Here is a 15,659-nt window from a genome sequence, read left to right on the forward strand (position 1 = left end):
TCATCCCAGCAGCATTCCCGACCTTTGCTATGTTCAAATTCGCCGATCGTTTAGGGAAACCCGGCTTCTATTCACTAAAAATTCACAATATGCAATACTCAGACTGATGAACAATTACACAAGTGTTCAACATCGATCGCGTGGAATCTTTCAATCACCTTTCCAACTCCAACTCAAGCAGAACGGAACCCACCCCAACATCTTTTTTAACCTTTCTCCATCCGACCACAAAACCTAGCACGCCGGAACAACACTTCCACACATCCTTCCCAAGGTCCCTCAATCCGACCTTACGACGCGGACTAAATATATTAAACTCTCCGTCCCATCACGGAACTGCTGACCGATGGTATAAAGTATCGTATAGTTTGCGTTCTCCTTGCTGCCCAAAAGCACTAGATCTCTTTCTTCGCAGGACATGTTCACGGTTTGTTCCTACCAAACATTCATCGTGGCAGTTGTTGCTAGCCACTGGCTTTTTGCAACGTCCTGCAACTGCGTTGAATTGCTTGCAGGTAAATTGACCGTTTTGTCGCGTGGCGGGAACTTCGGAGGCGTTGACGATATACTCTCGGAGTTTATGAGTCTATTGGCGGGATCTGCTGGTTTCTTGTGAAGTCAGGAGTGTGTCAGTGAGATATGCTCTCGAACCTACGAAGCTTGCCAGGATTTCACGATGCTGTTCACGAAGTAATTCGCAGCTTGTGGCAAGGATATGAGAACTGGACTGCACTGTTTCACAAGCTGCCTCGGACTCTCGTAGCAAGCTCGAGGAGCACGTGAAGCCACTGCACTATACAAAAAAGGCAAAATAAAGTAGCACGCAAAGATGGTCATCTCAGTAGAACGCAGCCTTCATATGAAAAATGACTATCTTCTACGAAAAGAGGAAAAGGCTAAGAGGAAATAAAAGAAACCCAAAGGCCGTCGTAGGCGCTTCGCAAAATTCCCCAAAAGTTCCAATGCTGCTTGCAGCTTTCGCGCACACTTTCATCTCACTATGCTCTTTGCCCATCAATTACAAGGAAATGTTCTTCTTGGCTGCAGCTGCTCTCTGCCCATTACGGGTCTTATGAAAAAGGGGGTATCAATCTTCTCTTCTCCAGCCAAAACCATTCAATCACCGGCCGTCCAAGCCAAACAAATGCTACGACATAGCTTCCTTCCGTTCGCTCTCCGTCCGCCATCCCGCGGCTGCCCATGTCGGGTATGTACAATGCTCTCTTCTTCTTCTTCTTCTCCTGAAAGGACTGTCTCTCACAACACAGGGCACTCAACTTCACTGAAGCGATTCCTATCTCTCCAGAATGGTGCCCAAGCGTCGACGTCCAAAGGTGTCAGACATGGTCGAAGAAGGGCGGATGACGACGGCCTCGCGTCGCTTCTTCCGCTTCCAACTCGGATCGGACTCGCCGCGCCTGTGATTCCAAGATGTATTCTCCGTGCTGACTTCCTACGTCGGCACAGCATTCTCTTTATCATCCTCGCCACCCAGTACTTGCTTCGACACTGATGCCATCTTCTCGCGCAGGTCCATTGTTGACAGCAGGTCCTTTGCGGGAGCTGGAGGCTGGACTTCAGATCGGTCAAAAGAGTCCTTGATTCCAGAATCGACGGGCCCGGGTTTGGGAAGGTCACCGCTAGCATCGACATCATCGCTGGCAACGTCGATTCTGAGCTCTGGCGGTTTCGTCTCCCGGTGCTTTTGATTCCTGGCCTCTTCCCTCCACTCCTCTGTCAACTCTGTCCGCACCCCTTGACACCACTTGAAGATGGCTGCGTCGAAGATCCGCCACGTCTCTTCGTCTTTCTCCTGCGCAATGTCCAGAGCCGGAATCTCTATTTTTGTCTCCCATCGGATTTCACCCGCTTTGGCCCAAAATTTTAGGTTTTCTGCGACTCGGTACGGCTTGCTCACATCCGTGTGGAATGTCTTGATCACATCAAATTTCCGTTTTGATTTCGCCACGCACGCATTGTGGAGTTTCACCAGGCGAACGCCATCTTGGAAGGCTTTCAGGAACTCGGTCGGCATTTTCTGATCGGGCGACGATTCGGGCCATTCAGGCAATGCCGGTTCGTCCTTATCGAAAGATTTGATGAACAGCCACTCTCGTTGCCTCTCTTTGCCTGTCCAGTCACCTTCTCGCCAGACCATGGCTTCACGCTCTGCAGCTTCTTCTTGCTCTGCAGTTTCTTCGGCCTTGATCAGCTTGTCGATGGACTCAATCCAGCAAATGATTTCCAGTAGCTCCAACTCGCGAATGCCGCCTCTGAAATTGCGACTGGCCATGCGCTTTAGAGTGTCCAGAGTATTATAAAGATCCTTTCGTAATTCACGCTCCGGTTTGAGGGCGAAAAGCTTTTGCGGGTTGACATGTGAAGTGTAGTAGTTCTTTGCGGCTCGTATAGCCAATGTGATGATGTCGAGAATGTGCAGACCTTGAATCTCGTGATAGGCACTGCTAGCAGTGGCAGCAGCAGTGTCCGCCGAAGCTGGCTTGTTTTGCGATTCCTCTAACGCTTTGCATGCGTCCTGTAAAGCCTCCTTCAATTCGCGGCGCAAAACAGGCATGTCTGGGAGTGGCTCGGTGACTTCGGGCTTGACTTTGTAGGTGCTGACTGTGGGTGGCAGCATCGTTGGGTCACTCGGATCCCAGAGCTCTCCAAATTCGGCTTCAGTCGGACTTTCGGAAATCGAAAGATCCAAGCCAGAGTCCGAGGCGGCATACGACGATGCATAGCTATCGTCGAGATACACGTTGGCGCGATCCAACTCGCTGCCGCTCATCGATCTCATGCTGGCCTCGATATTTGAGGGCTCATTAAGCCCACCCATCTCTCGACCCTTCCGCAAGAATCCCTTCTTCTTTCGATCATCCTCTCTGGCCAATTGAGCTCCCTTGCCGTCCAGCAAGCCAGTTCGGGCGAAGTAGTACTGCATGTGAGCAATGCTACCCAGGCTCATGACACTGTCCCGATTCTTCGCGCTGTCGGCAGACACGGTGCCCTGTGGGCGGATGTAGCCCCTCCTCCGCACCACTGTGGCACTGCCATCACTCAGGCGGGAATTTCTTGATCGACTGGAGATGGAGAGCTGTGACTCGCAGCCCTCGCCGCCGCTGATGGAGCTGGCCGGCGTGGACACGGATCGCTCCGACTTGGGCACAGCATCGATGCTTAGTGAGGCATCGACGGAGGGCGAAGGTGACGACGAGCGGGAGGCAGGCGAAGTGGCATTCGAGACGGGCGATGTCTCAGCAGCAGTGGCTGCCATTGTCGCCGTTGGGGGAGGTCAGGTGGTGGGACAGCGTGGCCAGCCTCGTCGACGTGTCCAGTCAATGGCGAGAGTGGGTGTTGTGCAGAGGACGTGGATGCGGCAGTGAATCGGCGCAGGGCTATCCCCGTGCTGCCAGGCCCCTGTCGACGCCTATTCTTGGTGTACGTACGGAAGATTCTGCTGCTGTCAGCTGGTGGTCCCGTCACGACAAGTCACTCGGACAGCGCAGAGCAGCGGCATGTCACACGCCCGGCGGTCGTTTGGGCGTTGGTTGCTGTGCAGCGGCGGAAGGGGGGATCGACATGAACTCTACTTCTGAAACTTTGTCGTGATGCTAGCCTCGGCGCGTTGCGCTGCTCGAGCACGCGTGCCCGCCAGGGTCTGCCTCTTTCGCGAACCGCACGCGTTGTCACCTTCTGTCTTCCTCGTCCTGCTCTTCCAACGTCTCGAGCAGGGCAACATCTCACAGTGCACTCACAGTCGACAGCGACACCTCCATTGCGTCGCCGACAAAGCCACAAATAGCAGCTGGCAATAGTCCGTCGCCATCCCGGACAGCCCTATGAGACGCATGGCCGAAATGGCCGACATTTGGAAAAAGTCCAGAAGCCTACACCCCTGCGCCTGAGAAATGAGACGGGAAAGTGACCTCACTCGTCGATCGGAGCATGACACGCTCGCAGCACTCGTGCCAGTGAATTACTCGCACCGTCGACATCATCTTCACGCACCCCACGCCTGCCTTCCACCGCTCATGAGTCGCTCCTGGCCAGACACGACGACGATGCACCAGCCTCAACCGTCATCCTCACATACTGCGCAGAGTGGCTTTCGCGAAGCCCAAAAACAGCGATTCGTGTACTAACGTTTCGCAAAGCAATGAAGGGGAGCCAGCCCACATGCATATTGCAGACGGTCAGCTTGGTGGCTCCACAGCCCGTTTCTTCTTCAGAAAGACGTAAGGTTATGCGGAATGCGGATCACTTCATGTCGTTGGAGTCTCCACTTTTCTTCGATGGGTCAAATGAAGCTTAGACGAGTGCGAACGGCAAAACGGCGACCGTTCTCACCTTTGCGCCACATCGCGATACACGCTTGGATCGGACGCATCATCTTCAACAACGTCTGTGGCGGTGTCAACGGCCCCAGCGCACATGGCAACGTCCTCTCGACAACCAGCAGCATTCGTCAGCTGTTCGCTTCATGTTAAACGCTCACACAGCCATTTTCTGTCCTCTCCAGCACTCAATGGCTAACAACACGAGCTGATGGCTGCCACGCAGAGCACTGTAGACATTAAAACAACACATGTAGGTTGTCAACAATCTTCTCATCAGCACCAAAACACGAGCCTTGTCTACCACAGGAGCAACTGTACAGTCTGGCACCATGAAGTTCTCCACTTACATTCTCCCTGCTTGCATTGCACTTCTCTCCTCCGCACAAGAATTAAAGACCGTCCAAGCAGAAACTCTGCCCACCAGCGCCGTTCACAGAAAGGCAACATCGACAGCAAAAGCGCAACCAGAAGTCTTGGAAGAGACCGCCTCGACAAGCACAATAGCAAAAGCTCCCGCTCAGACCAGTTCAAAAAGCAGTCCTTCGTCCTCTCCGCCCAGCCCAGCCAAGAACAACCTCAAAGATGATCCATACACCCGCTGCGCCACTCAACCTGATGCAAACCAACGCACTCTCCTCGACAGAGTACCATCCCAGCGAAACTACACATACAAAGCCGAGCGCCAAATCGACGTATACATCCATGTAGTGACCACCGAATCCAAACGCGACACTTACACCGAAAGCATGATCGAGGACCAACTGACTGTCATGAACGACGCCTACTCTTCAATGGGCTTCACCTTCAACCTCGCTGGCTCTGACTTCACCGTTCAAGATGACTGGGCCGCAGCATCAGCCGGAGGCGACGAAGAAAGCCAAATGAAAGAAGCCCTCCACATGGGCTCCTACGCCGATCTAAACTTGTACTTCCTCTCCGATTTGGGCGACGGGCTCTTAGGTTTTTGTTACTTCCCAACAGAATCTCCTTCGCGACAAACGAGAGTTCTTGATGGATGCATCAATCTTGCAGCTTCGCTGCCAGGAGCTGAAGCGACGAATTATAATATGGGACTTACAGCTGTGCATGAAGTGGGACATGTAAGTTTTTCTTTCTTTCCCTCCCAACAAACACCACTTCCTCCTACCTTGATGTTCGAAGCTCACAAGAAACTAACACATCCTGCAACAGTGGTTCGGCCTCTACCACGTCTTCGACGGCAACTCCTGCACCGGAAGCGGGGACTTCGTCTCTGACACTCCCGTCCAAAGTCAAGCTACATTCGGATGTCCCAGCAAACAAGATAGTTGTCCAGATCGTAAGTTCACTCTCCCTCCACCTCTCTCTTTCCCTCCCAAGAAAGACACCGGATCATTCTAACACAACTCCTCCAGAACCCGGCGACGATTCCATTCACAATTACATGGATTACAGCTACGATCAATGTTTGTACGAATTCACTGATGGGCAGGCACAACGGGCGCGGGCTTTATATGATGAGTATAGAGCGGGGAATTGATCGATACCAGTAAAGAGCGGGAATGGATTGCGAGGATTCAAGATAGAGGTGACGAGGTTTACGAGTTTATGATGAGACGATGCAACATGAGGTTTAATGGTTGGTGGCATTGGTGGTGGGTACGGTCGTTTGAACATTTATCGGAGTTTCAGAATATACATATTGATGTATTAACATTATTTGGTTGTTTTTTGCTCTTGTTCTGCCGCGGTCTCCTGAACGAGTACTGCGCTTCCGCGCGCGCGCTGCTCATATCATAAGGAAAAGAGTGATTCGTGAAACTGACAGCTCAGTAAATCCGCTTCCGCTCGGCACTTTCGCAGCTCATTCGAGAACGATTCCGGTGAAGCCAGTCCACCCGGCAGAACGCGACGAGTTCTCTGCTTTCGGCTCCCGGTACAGGTGAGTTTGCCTCTCACTTATCGCAAACCTTTTCAAACGCCTTGAGAAGAGTCTGCAAGGTACTGTCAGCCTGGGTCTGGTCTACAATAGCTCAGTCAAAATGATGCACATACCATAAAATCATGATCCTCCATCGAGCCAAAAGCGGCGTGGTTCCCCAATTTTGCCGCCGTGACTCTCGGACTCTTGATACCAAACGCTATCCGCGCGAGATATCTCGCATCGTCCCGATCAGGGGTCGCTGCCAGCACTGCATAAAACGCCTTCGAGTCCCATGCCCTCTTTGGCGGTGCAACTGACTTCACTGTATCATGCGTTTGACACCACGTACAATTCCCGCATTCTTGAGCATTATTGGGCAGTGTGTCGCCGAAATGTGAAGCGAGAACACGTGCGAAACATGCTTTCCCTGTTATGAGATCCATGACTTGTTGCATGCGAGCAAGTTCCTGTTGTTCTCGGAGCACGAGGTCCTTGTAGAGTGCTTCAGTAAGGCGTTCGGCTTCCGAGGGAGGCGGAGGCCACTTTTCGGTCAAGATGCGAAACACGTTCATGACGCCTCCGGGTTGCAATTCGATGAGTCGGCTGTCCTGCCACTCATTGAGCTTAGTGACAAGTGCAGTTCGATCGACGCGGCTTTGGTATGCAGCGGTATCCACATCGACATGTGTCCATACTTTCGAAGCTCGGGCATGAGCACGAAGAGCTCTTGCTGCTGGAGTCTGGTCATGATTTGTGGACTTCAGCGCCTTGTATTGGTACTTGGTATACTTCGGCGTGATCGCTCTGAAAAGTTTGAAGCGTAACTCCAGAGCGGCGAAGAGAGTTCCGACAGTGTTTGGTTTGATGTCGAAGTCTTTGGACATGGCGTACGAGTTGACTTCGATGACTCCATCGCTCTCCTTGTGCGAGAAGAGACTTTGCAGGAAGCCAAAGACAGATTGGCGACTTGGGAGATCACCTCGTGCGAAGCTCTCTCGAAGGTGTAGATCTTCTGCGCACAGGAATACCACGCATTGTGAGTCAAGGCCATCTCTTCCAGCTCTGCCAATCTCTTGACTATATCCTTCGAGGCTCCTTGGAATATCATAATGGACTACGTTCCGGATATCGGCCTTGTCGATGCCCATGCCGAACGCAATAGTGGCGCAAATGATGTGATCCTTGGATGCCATGAACTTGTCCTGTATCCTCATCTTCTCTTCAGTCTTCATTCCTGCATGAAAATGATCAGCTTTGAACTTGCGCTTTCGCAACTGCTCTGCAAGATCCTCGGCTTGCTTGTGAGTTGTCACGTAGATGATCGTGGAACCGGGATATTTCCGCAGAAACGCGTCCAGTTGAGGCCATGACTCTTTCTTTGTTTGATATGATCGAGCTTTCAGTTTGAGGTTCGGCCTGTAAGTGGCAGTTCTGAAGAGCCCGTCTTCGTCAATGTCAAATGCCCTGCACACGTCTTTGGCTACCGCTGGGGTAGCTGTTGCCGTTAGGCAAATCACCCTCTCTGCCCCGATCTCTTGAGCAAAGCGAGCAACTTTCAAATAATCGGGCCGAAAACTGTGTCCCCACTCAGAGATACAGTGAGCCTCGTCCACGGCGAGGAGCCTTACTCCGCCCTTGACGTTGGCCATTGACGCAACAAAACCTTCGTTATTGAGTCGCTCCGGTGCGCAGTACAGAATGTCGAGTGTTCCATTCCGCATCGCCTCTACAGTTTGCAGGTATTCCTCCTTGGTCTTGGTGGAATCCAGGACTGCTGCACTGATATTCCTGCGTTGGAGAGCGTCGACTTGATCCTTCATCAGAGCAATTAGTGGTGAAACCACGAGAGTGATGCCGCTCTCTGCATAGCCTTGTCTCACACCGGCAAGGCGATCCATTTCTTTGAAACAGAGAGCTGGTACTTGATAACAGAGGGACTTTCCGCCGCCTGTAGGAAATACCACAACAGCGCTGCCGCCATCACTGTCGAGCAGTCTTGCTATCGCTTGTTCCTGCTTCAGGCGGAAGGATGTCATTCCGAAATTCTGCTTCAAGACCTTGTTGGCAACTTCAATGGCGCGCAAAGACGTGGATGTGGTCCGAGGCTTCTTTGCCACTTGAAGGTCTTCGTCCTCATGCTTGCGCTTGGTCGTGGGCGGGACATTCTCGTCCAGACCGAGCAAATCCGCTTCATCGCCAGATGAGAGGCCGAACTCGTCATCAATTGAAGGCATTGCACTTGGATTGTGAGGGTAAAGAGCGTATTCGAGTCTCCTTGTGTTGCAACACGATCGGACTTGTACCAATGCAACTGTGAGACCGAGATCAAGGCTCTGTTAGCGTCTGCGAGCACTGATCAGCTCACTTGCGTGTTCAGTCAATCGTCGCTTGTGCTTGCGGTCAGCGCAATGCATCGATACTCTCCAAAGTGTACAAGACACAATGGTGACATAGTGTTGGTCGACATCTGGCTTCGCGACGCGGCAGGCAGAAGGGACGGGTTAAAGTTCAACAGGGGTCAAATTACGCTACTTCGCGCGTGCACGTGAGTCGACTCGAGGCAAGCACAATTCGATGTAAAACTCGTTGCTGCTCAAGAGGTCGCAATGGGCTCTTGATTTCTATCTGATACGACGCGGAGGTCTGATACTCGATGACCCCTCGTGCTTATACCGTGATCCATTGATCACTGCCGTAGCTCTACGATATTCTCAACAGTGAGAATCAGACTTGTTGTCTTCTCGAGTAGTAAACTGGTTGTCATTCGTTAGCTTGGCCGTTACACTCTGTAGACTATACTTCTCATCGAAGCCATGGTCTCCGCGGCCAATCACCATATCTGAGTGGCCGACCTCCACCGAAGTGATCGTCACGTCCACCGCACGTGAACACATTATTGCCCGCAAATTCTTTATCGGGCAGTTTTGAGGATGCTGGTTTCCTGCACGCACCCGATAGAGGAGAAGGCTGGTAACGACGATTACGGTGACCAGAGACTGGTACCCTTGTGGGCCTCTTCCTTCTCATTCGGACATCAACGCTGCTGTCACTCGATTCGTGCTCGATGGTTGCCACGGATTGTGGCGCTTTTGATAGCCTTCGCCAGCCTGTTGCAATAACAGTGTCGGTATTACTTGAGCGGTCTTCGCTAGATGCGGGTAAACGCGGTGATAATGACGATCCTGGCGGAGAGCGCGGCGTGGGCACTGCTTTCTTTCTTGCAGTTTTGACGACGACATGGCGGTCGTGCGACACAGTCTCAAGTGGAGCGTCACTAGCGGACGCATGTGCTGACTGCACTACTTCTCGTCCGCTTCCCTTATGCGCTGTGCGAAGCTGCTTCTGCGGCAATGTCCTGGTCGCCAGAGGACCATCCTCACCGGAACTCATATCCGATGATTTCGAGATAGCTTCCTCCTAGGCCATTTCGGTATCTCCATCAGGAGTCTTCGGCCTTGACGGCGCTGCAGAGGCCGGAGCTGAATCCAGTGCAAGTGTGTCGGGCACGTTGTGAGGTTCATGTCCGTTGGTGAGCAATTCTGGCGCGAGAGCCTGGCGCCTCCACACCTTGATAGTCTTGTCAACTCCGCAGGTTATAATAGTCTCTTTGTCAGGAGCACAGTCTACTCCTAGGACCGCTCCTTCGTGGCCAGCCAATTCTTGCATGATCTCCTTGGAATTGACGTCCCAGACGATGGCTTTGCCGTCTTCGCTACCACTCATAGCAAATGGCCACTTCTGTTCGTGCCGATACGTTCCAGCCTCAGCATCGCCGTTTTGTGCATCGGAGAGGGGTGTTACAGTATATGTGCCAAAAGCAGCGTGCATGCAGAACTTCTCGTTCTTGTGGCCTTGATATGTTTTCTTGCAGTCTCCAGTCACGTAGTCCCATAGACGTACAGAGTTGTCGAGCGAGCTTGCTAGGATGTACTTGCCATTCGGCGAAAATTTGATGTTGGTCACAGGCGCATTATCTTCGTGAATGAGCGTCTTCAGGCATTGTCCAGTGGCAGTGTCCCATATTCGGATCAGGCCGTCACTGGAGCAGGAGGCGATCAATGTACCGTCTCTCACAAAGTCGACACTTCTGACTGGATCTGAGTGTGCGGGCAAACTCCTCATCAGTCGTGCTGTCCGCACATCCCACAAGAACACAGCTTCGTCATATGACCCGGATACCAGCATGTTGCCCTTCGGCGAGAACGCTATGCTAAAAACATAGTTGTGGTGTCCGATAAGTGATTGGTGAAGGCATTTGCCAGTAGTAATATCCCAGAGCCGGATGATCTTGTCGTCTGATCCAGATGCGATCACTTTCGAATCGGGGCTCCATGCGATCGTTGATATACCAGCCATGTGCCCCTCCAACGTCTGCAAAATCGCTCCCGTTTCTGCATTCCAAATCTTGATGGTGCTGTCGGCCGCTACACCAACAGATCAGCTCGCGTTCTTGTCACTTCGGATTGCGAATGCGCCTACAGCAACTTGCTATCCACTTGCCGTCCGGAGAGAACTTGGCGGCTGCGACCCCTCGCTTGTGGCCTCGCAGAGTCATATGCAAGACATAGTTCAACCTCCGTGGTCGTTCGACAGGTTGTGGTTTTGTGTCCAACCCCTCCTCCTCGCTGTCCTGCTTCGGCGTATGGAATGCATCGCTGGTAACATCATCATCGTATGCGTAGTTGAGTTGCGGATCGCCTGCTGCGTCGTATTGCGGCGTACTGATATCCTGTGATGACAGCCGTCGTCGCTTGGGCGAGCGCCGGTGTGGCTCCTGTGACGAATCTCGAGACATTTCTGTACTGCTCGACGTGAGCGTCCCAAAGTTGAACGCGACGCGAGCCAAATGGAGCTCGTTCGCTAGCGTCACGTCGGCACTTTTTGCCTCGAAGCGCCGACTCCACGTGATTGGCCGCTTTCTCCTTCGCTTGGCATGCGCACGCTTGTGGAAAGGACATCTCGAAATCTGCTACGACGACTGGACTTTGCGACAAGGAACTGCCCGTACTAACAACACAGCAGCCAGAATGAAGTGTGAGTGCACGCAAAGATGGCGAGTGATATGAACGATGTGCTGACATTTCTGCAGTCCTCAAGGTCGGCCGAGTGGTACGTTCGAACACCCATCGCACGCGAAACATTTCCTTCCGCAGCAGAGACCGCACCACAGCGCAATGAGCACCGCAAAACTAACGTACCGCTCCCTCTACAGGCCATCATCTCCCGTGGACGCTACGCCGGAAAGAAGGTGGTGATCATCCAGCCACAGGACAATGGCAGCAAGAAGCACCCATTCCCTCACGCAATCGTTGCCGGTATCGAGCGCTACCCACAACAAATCACTCGCCGCATGTCCAAGACCCGCCAGACGAAGCGCAGCAAGGTGAAGCCATTCATCAAGGTCATCAACTACAACCACTTGATGCCAACCCGCTACACTCTGGAGTTGGAGGGATTGAAGGGCGCCGTGACCAACGAGACTTTCACTGAGGTCACTCAGCGTGAGGAGGCAAAGAAGACCGTGAAGAAGGCATTGGAGGAGCGCTACTCGAGCGGCAAGAACAGATGGTTCTTCACTCCTCTCCGTATGTGATACCCTAGGGACGAAGTGGTGAAAGAATTGGGACAGTGGTGCTAACACTCGGACAGGTTTCTAGATACGAATCGCCTTGCGCGTGGGAACGGGAGATGGTTGTGCATTGAGCATCGGGCGTTATGGACTGCCGAAAATGCAGCCGGGCGGGAATGACCACGACCTAGGCAGCTTAGATACCTGCTGCAATTGACACTCGAAACAGCGATCCTGTTCAACGCTTCCGATAATCGCTTCACGGATTGTGCGGAGAGACTGCAGAAGGAAACTCTGGATCATGCGAGCAGAGAAAGGAATGCCAAATGCATGCGAATTGGGAGATTGAGTGCAGATTCGAAGTCGACTTCTGTCGTTTCATGGACTACTTCATGCCTCTAAGTTCGACCTGTATCACTGACAGACGCTGATAGCGACAATCCCAAATGGACGTCGTCCCAACGAGTCAATGAGGTACGACGCGGCAATCGTCTTGCGGCGGCGCTCCCCGTACTCTTTCTCATGCACAAAACGCAGCGTCTGCACTCTTCGCCGCTCGCGCCGTCGCTCAAATCTCGTCCTTCGAAATCATGATACCATAAGGATCACGATCAACCTCGCTGACATGAATCTCGCTGCTCGAATCATTCAGCACTTCCAAGTAATCTTCACTGAGATTTCCCTTGCCGCGCTCCTCATTGCGAATCTTCTCCCACTAGACCAACGTTAGCCACCAGCATTCTGATCATCACAAGGGAAGTCAAACTAACCTCTTCACCCACAGCCTTCTCCAGCTGTACCTTCAGCACACTGTGCAGGAACCCTCTCTCCGTATTCGAATGGAACAGCATGACAACGCACTTCCCCTTCTCAATAGCCGCAAGCGCTTCGTGATGCGACAATTCGCCCGTGAAATAGAGATCGACGTCTTCGCCGTTCTTCTCTGCTTGCGAGAAGAGGCTATCTCCGGAACCTGCGCACAGTGCAATGCTGCTGATCGTCATGTCTGAGGCCTGCTTGCCTTGTGGGACAGCAAGGGCAAAGCCTTTGGGGCTACCCATTCCTAGACCTATGCGATCGATGATTTCGAGAAGAGGCACGGGTTCTGCGAAACGAATGATGCGGCCCATGCCTGCGCCGGCATGGCCTTCTACTTGAGACTTCACGATCGGGTAGCGCTTATGTCCAGAGTCGCCCATTTTCAATGCGCGATCGTTCAGGTCAAGTTGAGATGGGTGGTGCTGCAGTGTGTAAGTGGGCCGCTTCAGGGACGAAGGCTTTTCCTCTCCATCGATCGCTGGCGGCTGTTCCTTCGTTGGTGACTTCTGGGGCGAGGCATCGCCTTCATCCTCGATATCTGACAGTCCAGTAGGAGTGCCAGTGACAATGTCCGCAAGCCAATCTCCAAGACCCCCACGAGCGCAATCAACTGCTGTGTGTGGACTGTAGACGCTAATGCCTTCGGCTGCTAGTCGAAGTAGGGTCTGTTGTTGAGTGTCGCCCAATGTCAAGCTCTTGAGTCCTCTGAAGATGATGGGATCTACGCTTCAGCTCCAGTCAGGCTGATATGTGGTTTTAATCGAGTTCACGGAACATACGATATGCGATGATGATGGAGTCTTGTCGCTCAATGGCTTCGTCTGCGACGGCTTTCGTAAGATCGACTGTGAGTAGTACAGAGTTCATCTGTCGGCGGATGGGATCGAAGGGCGATTCGAGGAGTACTAGGAAATATGAGCTACAGCATGCTAGGCATAGGTGTTGAATGCTACGCACAGCCAGTGTTATCGAAGCTCTTGTCGGCCAGTGCTTCTGGGTACAGCTTTCGCATGGCATTGACGACTGCCCAGCTGTAGGGCGAAGCCATCGTAGATTGTGCCATCCTGCTGTAAGCTCTCTGTGCTGTCGTCGCAAACATACAGAGGATTTGCTGATGATGCAGGAACAGCTTCGAGACACGAGTGAGAGCGCGCAACAATCCTGGCAGTCGAGGCACACCAGAGCCGCGCAACCGGTTTAGCTTTGACTTTCGGCAATCAATCAGATAAGATAATCTCGCATGACATCTTCAATTTCACGTCACCATGTCCCTCCATCAACATCCACTAAAGCGTAGACGAGCTTCGACGAGAACGACTGGACAACGCGAGAAAGACTTCGTCATGAGTGCCAGGACCGATGCTGAGGCTGAGCAGAACCAGCTGAACTCAGGGGTGACGCCAGAGACGTTGCGGGCAACGCTGCAAGAGAAGCTGGAAGCTGTGCATGTTGATATTGCAGATCTCTCAGGTACGGTGATGGCTTGAGCAATTGGTATAGTGAAGATACTGAAGGTCGTAGGCGGCTGCGGACAAATGTTCGAAGCCATAATCGTATCACCGCAATTCGCAAAGAAGACGACATTAGCACGGCACCGACTCGTTAATAATACGCTGAAAGCCGAGATCGCTGCCATACATGCCTGGACGCCCAAGTGTTTTACACCTGAAGAGTGGGAGAAAAAGCAAGCGGGTGGATAAGCTTGCAGCAGACAAGAGGCTGAAGAAGCTCATCATCGAGGCAGCGACGTTGGACTGAGCGGTAATCTGGCACTGGATACCATTGGAAGGCGGAACAGCCACGATAGCTGGATCTTTGACCACTTGGACTCATCAGAGCTGATAATGAACGTCTTGACGCAGTCGCGATGAGGCACATCAACAACCTCATCAGAAGCGCACATCTGCCGAGAACATGATGTTGCGACCTCCTAGCCAGACCGCGCTCGCCGCCTCACATCGAGATGTTGTCTCCCAGCACTCAAGGTGGTGAGCCTCAGCACGCAAATTTATTTACCAAGACGCTTGAAGATAGTGCATCTCGCACATTGCGTCTTTTTCCTTCAGGCCCTCCGCGTTATGTTGGTTGCCGACTCCGTCGCTCGTTGGCGGAATGACACTGGTGTCAAAGCCCCGCACTCTCTGTAAAACCGTCTTTCAAGCATCTTCAGCTCGTCGATGACCTGGCCAAGACGTACGCCTTTCGCGTTCGTGATGGAAGTCTCGAAGTGCTCCAGTAATTCACCAATCGTGAGCGTTACTTTGTATGGTGCACGCTGAGAGACGAGCATGTTGCGCCATGATGGAGTGATCTTTGGGTTTGAGCTTGGAGGAAATTCTCTTGTGTCAATCTGGCCTCTGCGCACGAAGGGATTGCGCAACATTGGAGAAGGCGCCGGGTTAGAACTCATGTAACAGCCGACGAGCATCATGTACATATCTTTCCAGCGTCAGTCAAAAGTAAGTGCCCAATGATGTGCTGACAGACATGCCAGCGTACAGAACGATGTTTGCCGCTTGGACTACTTTGATCGGACGTAGAAACAGCTCTTCTTGCAGTCCACGAGAAGCTGCTATGGCGAGCTTCCATGTCTTGCTGACACGCTGCGACAGAAGGAGGTCCTTGGGTTCGAGCTCCGAGAGAATAGCCTCGAGCAGTTCGGCGGTGTCGAAGACTGCGTCTACAGCCGTAGCCATGGCTGGGAGATGCGTTTGATGTCTGGCAACAAGTTGACAGTGAAAAGCTGTGCGAGGTCGAGCGAGTGCTTGAAGTAGTTGCCTGAACGTGACTGCGCAAGGACTGTTCCCAATCCTACCTGTCAAGCGCGACTTTGCTGCACTTTCCTATCAAGCCTGACCAGGAACTTTACGAATGGCAGCTGCCAAACTCGACAGCGGCCTTCTCAAAATGCTAACAAGTTCTACTTTCAATGTCTTCGATTCCTCAAGCCCAATGACGAGATGCCGTGTCTGACAGGAATGGCAGCTCAATACTCATCTACTCTGATGCGAGCGACAGAACGTCTTGC

The 15,659-nt window shown here is 52.5% G+C and overlaps 7 protein-coding genes across 7 annotated transcripts; 3 read left to right on the top strand and 4 right to left on the bottom strand.

Moving 5' to 3' along the window:
- Nucleotides 1-1,453: 1,453 nt before the first annotated feature.
- RHO25_012007 (uncharacterized protein) lies at nt 1,454-3,277 on the bottom strand (the record flags this gene model as incomplete). Its single annotated transcript, XM_023603414.2, has 1 exon — nt 1,454-3,277. The coding sequence occupies one exon, from the start codon at nt 3,275-3,277 to the stop codon at nt 1,454-1,456; it is 1,824 nt and encodes a 607-aa protein (XP_023454806.1).
- Nucleotides 3,278-4,669: 1,392 nt separating this feature from the next.
- Nucleotides 4,670-5,859, top strand: RHO25_012008 (uncharacterized protein; the record flags this gene model as incomplete). The annotated part of the gene is made up of 3 exons (XM_023603415.2): nt 4,670-5,440; nt 5,532-5,658; nt 5,735-5,859. 3 exons carry the CDS (start codon nt 4,670-4,672, stop codon nt 5,857-5,859), a joined length of 1,023 nt encoding a protein of 340 aa, XP_023454807.2.
- A 3,801-nt stretch (nt 5,860-9,660) lies between these two features.
- On the bottom strand, nt 9,661-11,038 carry RHO25_012009 (uncharacterized protein; the record flags this gene model as incomplete). The annotated part of the gene is made up of 2 exons (XM_023603417.2): nt 9,661-10,667; nt 10,723-11,038. 2 exons carry the CDS (start codon nt 11,036-11,038, stop codon nt 9,661-9,663), a joined length of 1,323 nt encoding a protein of 440 aa, XP_023454802.1.
- A 232-nt stretch (nt 11,039-11,270) lies between these two features.
- RPL27B (60S ribosomal protein eL27) lies at nt 11,271-11,900 on the top strand (the record flags this gene model as incomplete). Its single annotated transcript, XM_023603418.2, has 4 exons — nt 11,271-11,277; nt 11,333-11,352; nt 11,456-11,828; nt 11,893-11,900. The coding sequence occupies 4 exons, from the start codon at nt 11,271-11,273 to the stop codon at nt 11,898-11,900; spliced, it is 408 nt and encodes a 135-aa protein (XP_023454772.2).
- A 480-nt stretch (nt 11,901-12,380) lies between these two features.
- Nucleotides 12,381-13,694, bottom strand: RHO25_012011 (uncharacterized protein; the record flags this gene model as incomplete). Its single annotated transcript, XM_023603419.2, has 4 exons — nt 12,381-12,527; nt 12,583-13,352; nt 13,411-13,536; nt 13,589-13,694. The coding sequence occupies 4 exons, from the start codon at nt 13,692-13,694 to the stop codon at nt 12,381-12,383; spliced, it is 1,149 nt and encodes a 382-aa protein (XP_023454803.2).
- A 202-nt stretch (nt 13,695-13,896) lies between these two features.
- RHO25_012012 (uncharacterized protein) lies at nt 13,897-14,331 on the top strand (the record flags this gene model as incomplete). The annotated part of the gene is made up of 2 exons (XM_023603420.2): nt 13,897-14,101; nt 14,153-14,331. The coding sequence occupies 2 exons, from the start codon at nt 13,897-13,899 to the stop codon at nt 14,329-14,331; spliced, it is 384 nt and encodes a 127-aa protein (XP_023454804.1).
- Nucleotides 14,332-14,693: 362 nt separating this feature from the next.
- RHO25_012013 (uncharacterized protein) lies at nt 14,694-15,327 on the bottom strand (the record flags this gene model as incomplete). Its single annotated transcript, XM_065603476.1, has 2 exons — nt 14,694-14,988; nt 15,131-15,327. The coding sequence occupies 2 exons, from the start codon at nt 15,325-15,327 to the stop codon at nt 14,694-14,696; spliced, it is 492 nt and encodes a 163-aa protein (XP_065459548.1).
- Between the last annotated feature and the right edge of the window lie 332 nt (nt 15,328-15,659).

The sequence above is a fragment of the Cercospora beticola genome, chromosome 8, assembly GCF_033473495.1.
Source record: "Cercospora beticola chromosome 8, complete sequence".
NCBI lineage: Eukaryota > Fungi > Ascomycota > Dothideomycetes > Mycosphaerellales > Mycosphaerellaceae > Cercospora > Cercospora beticola.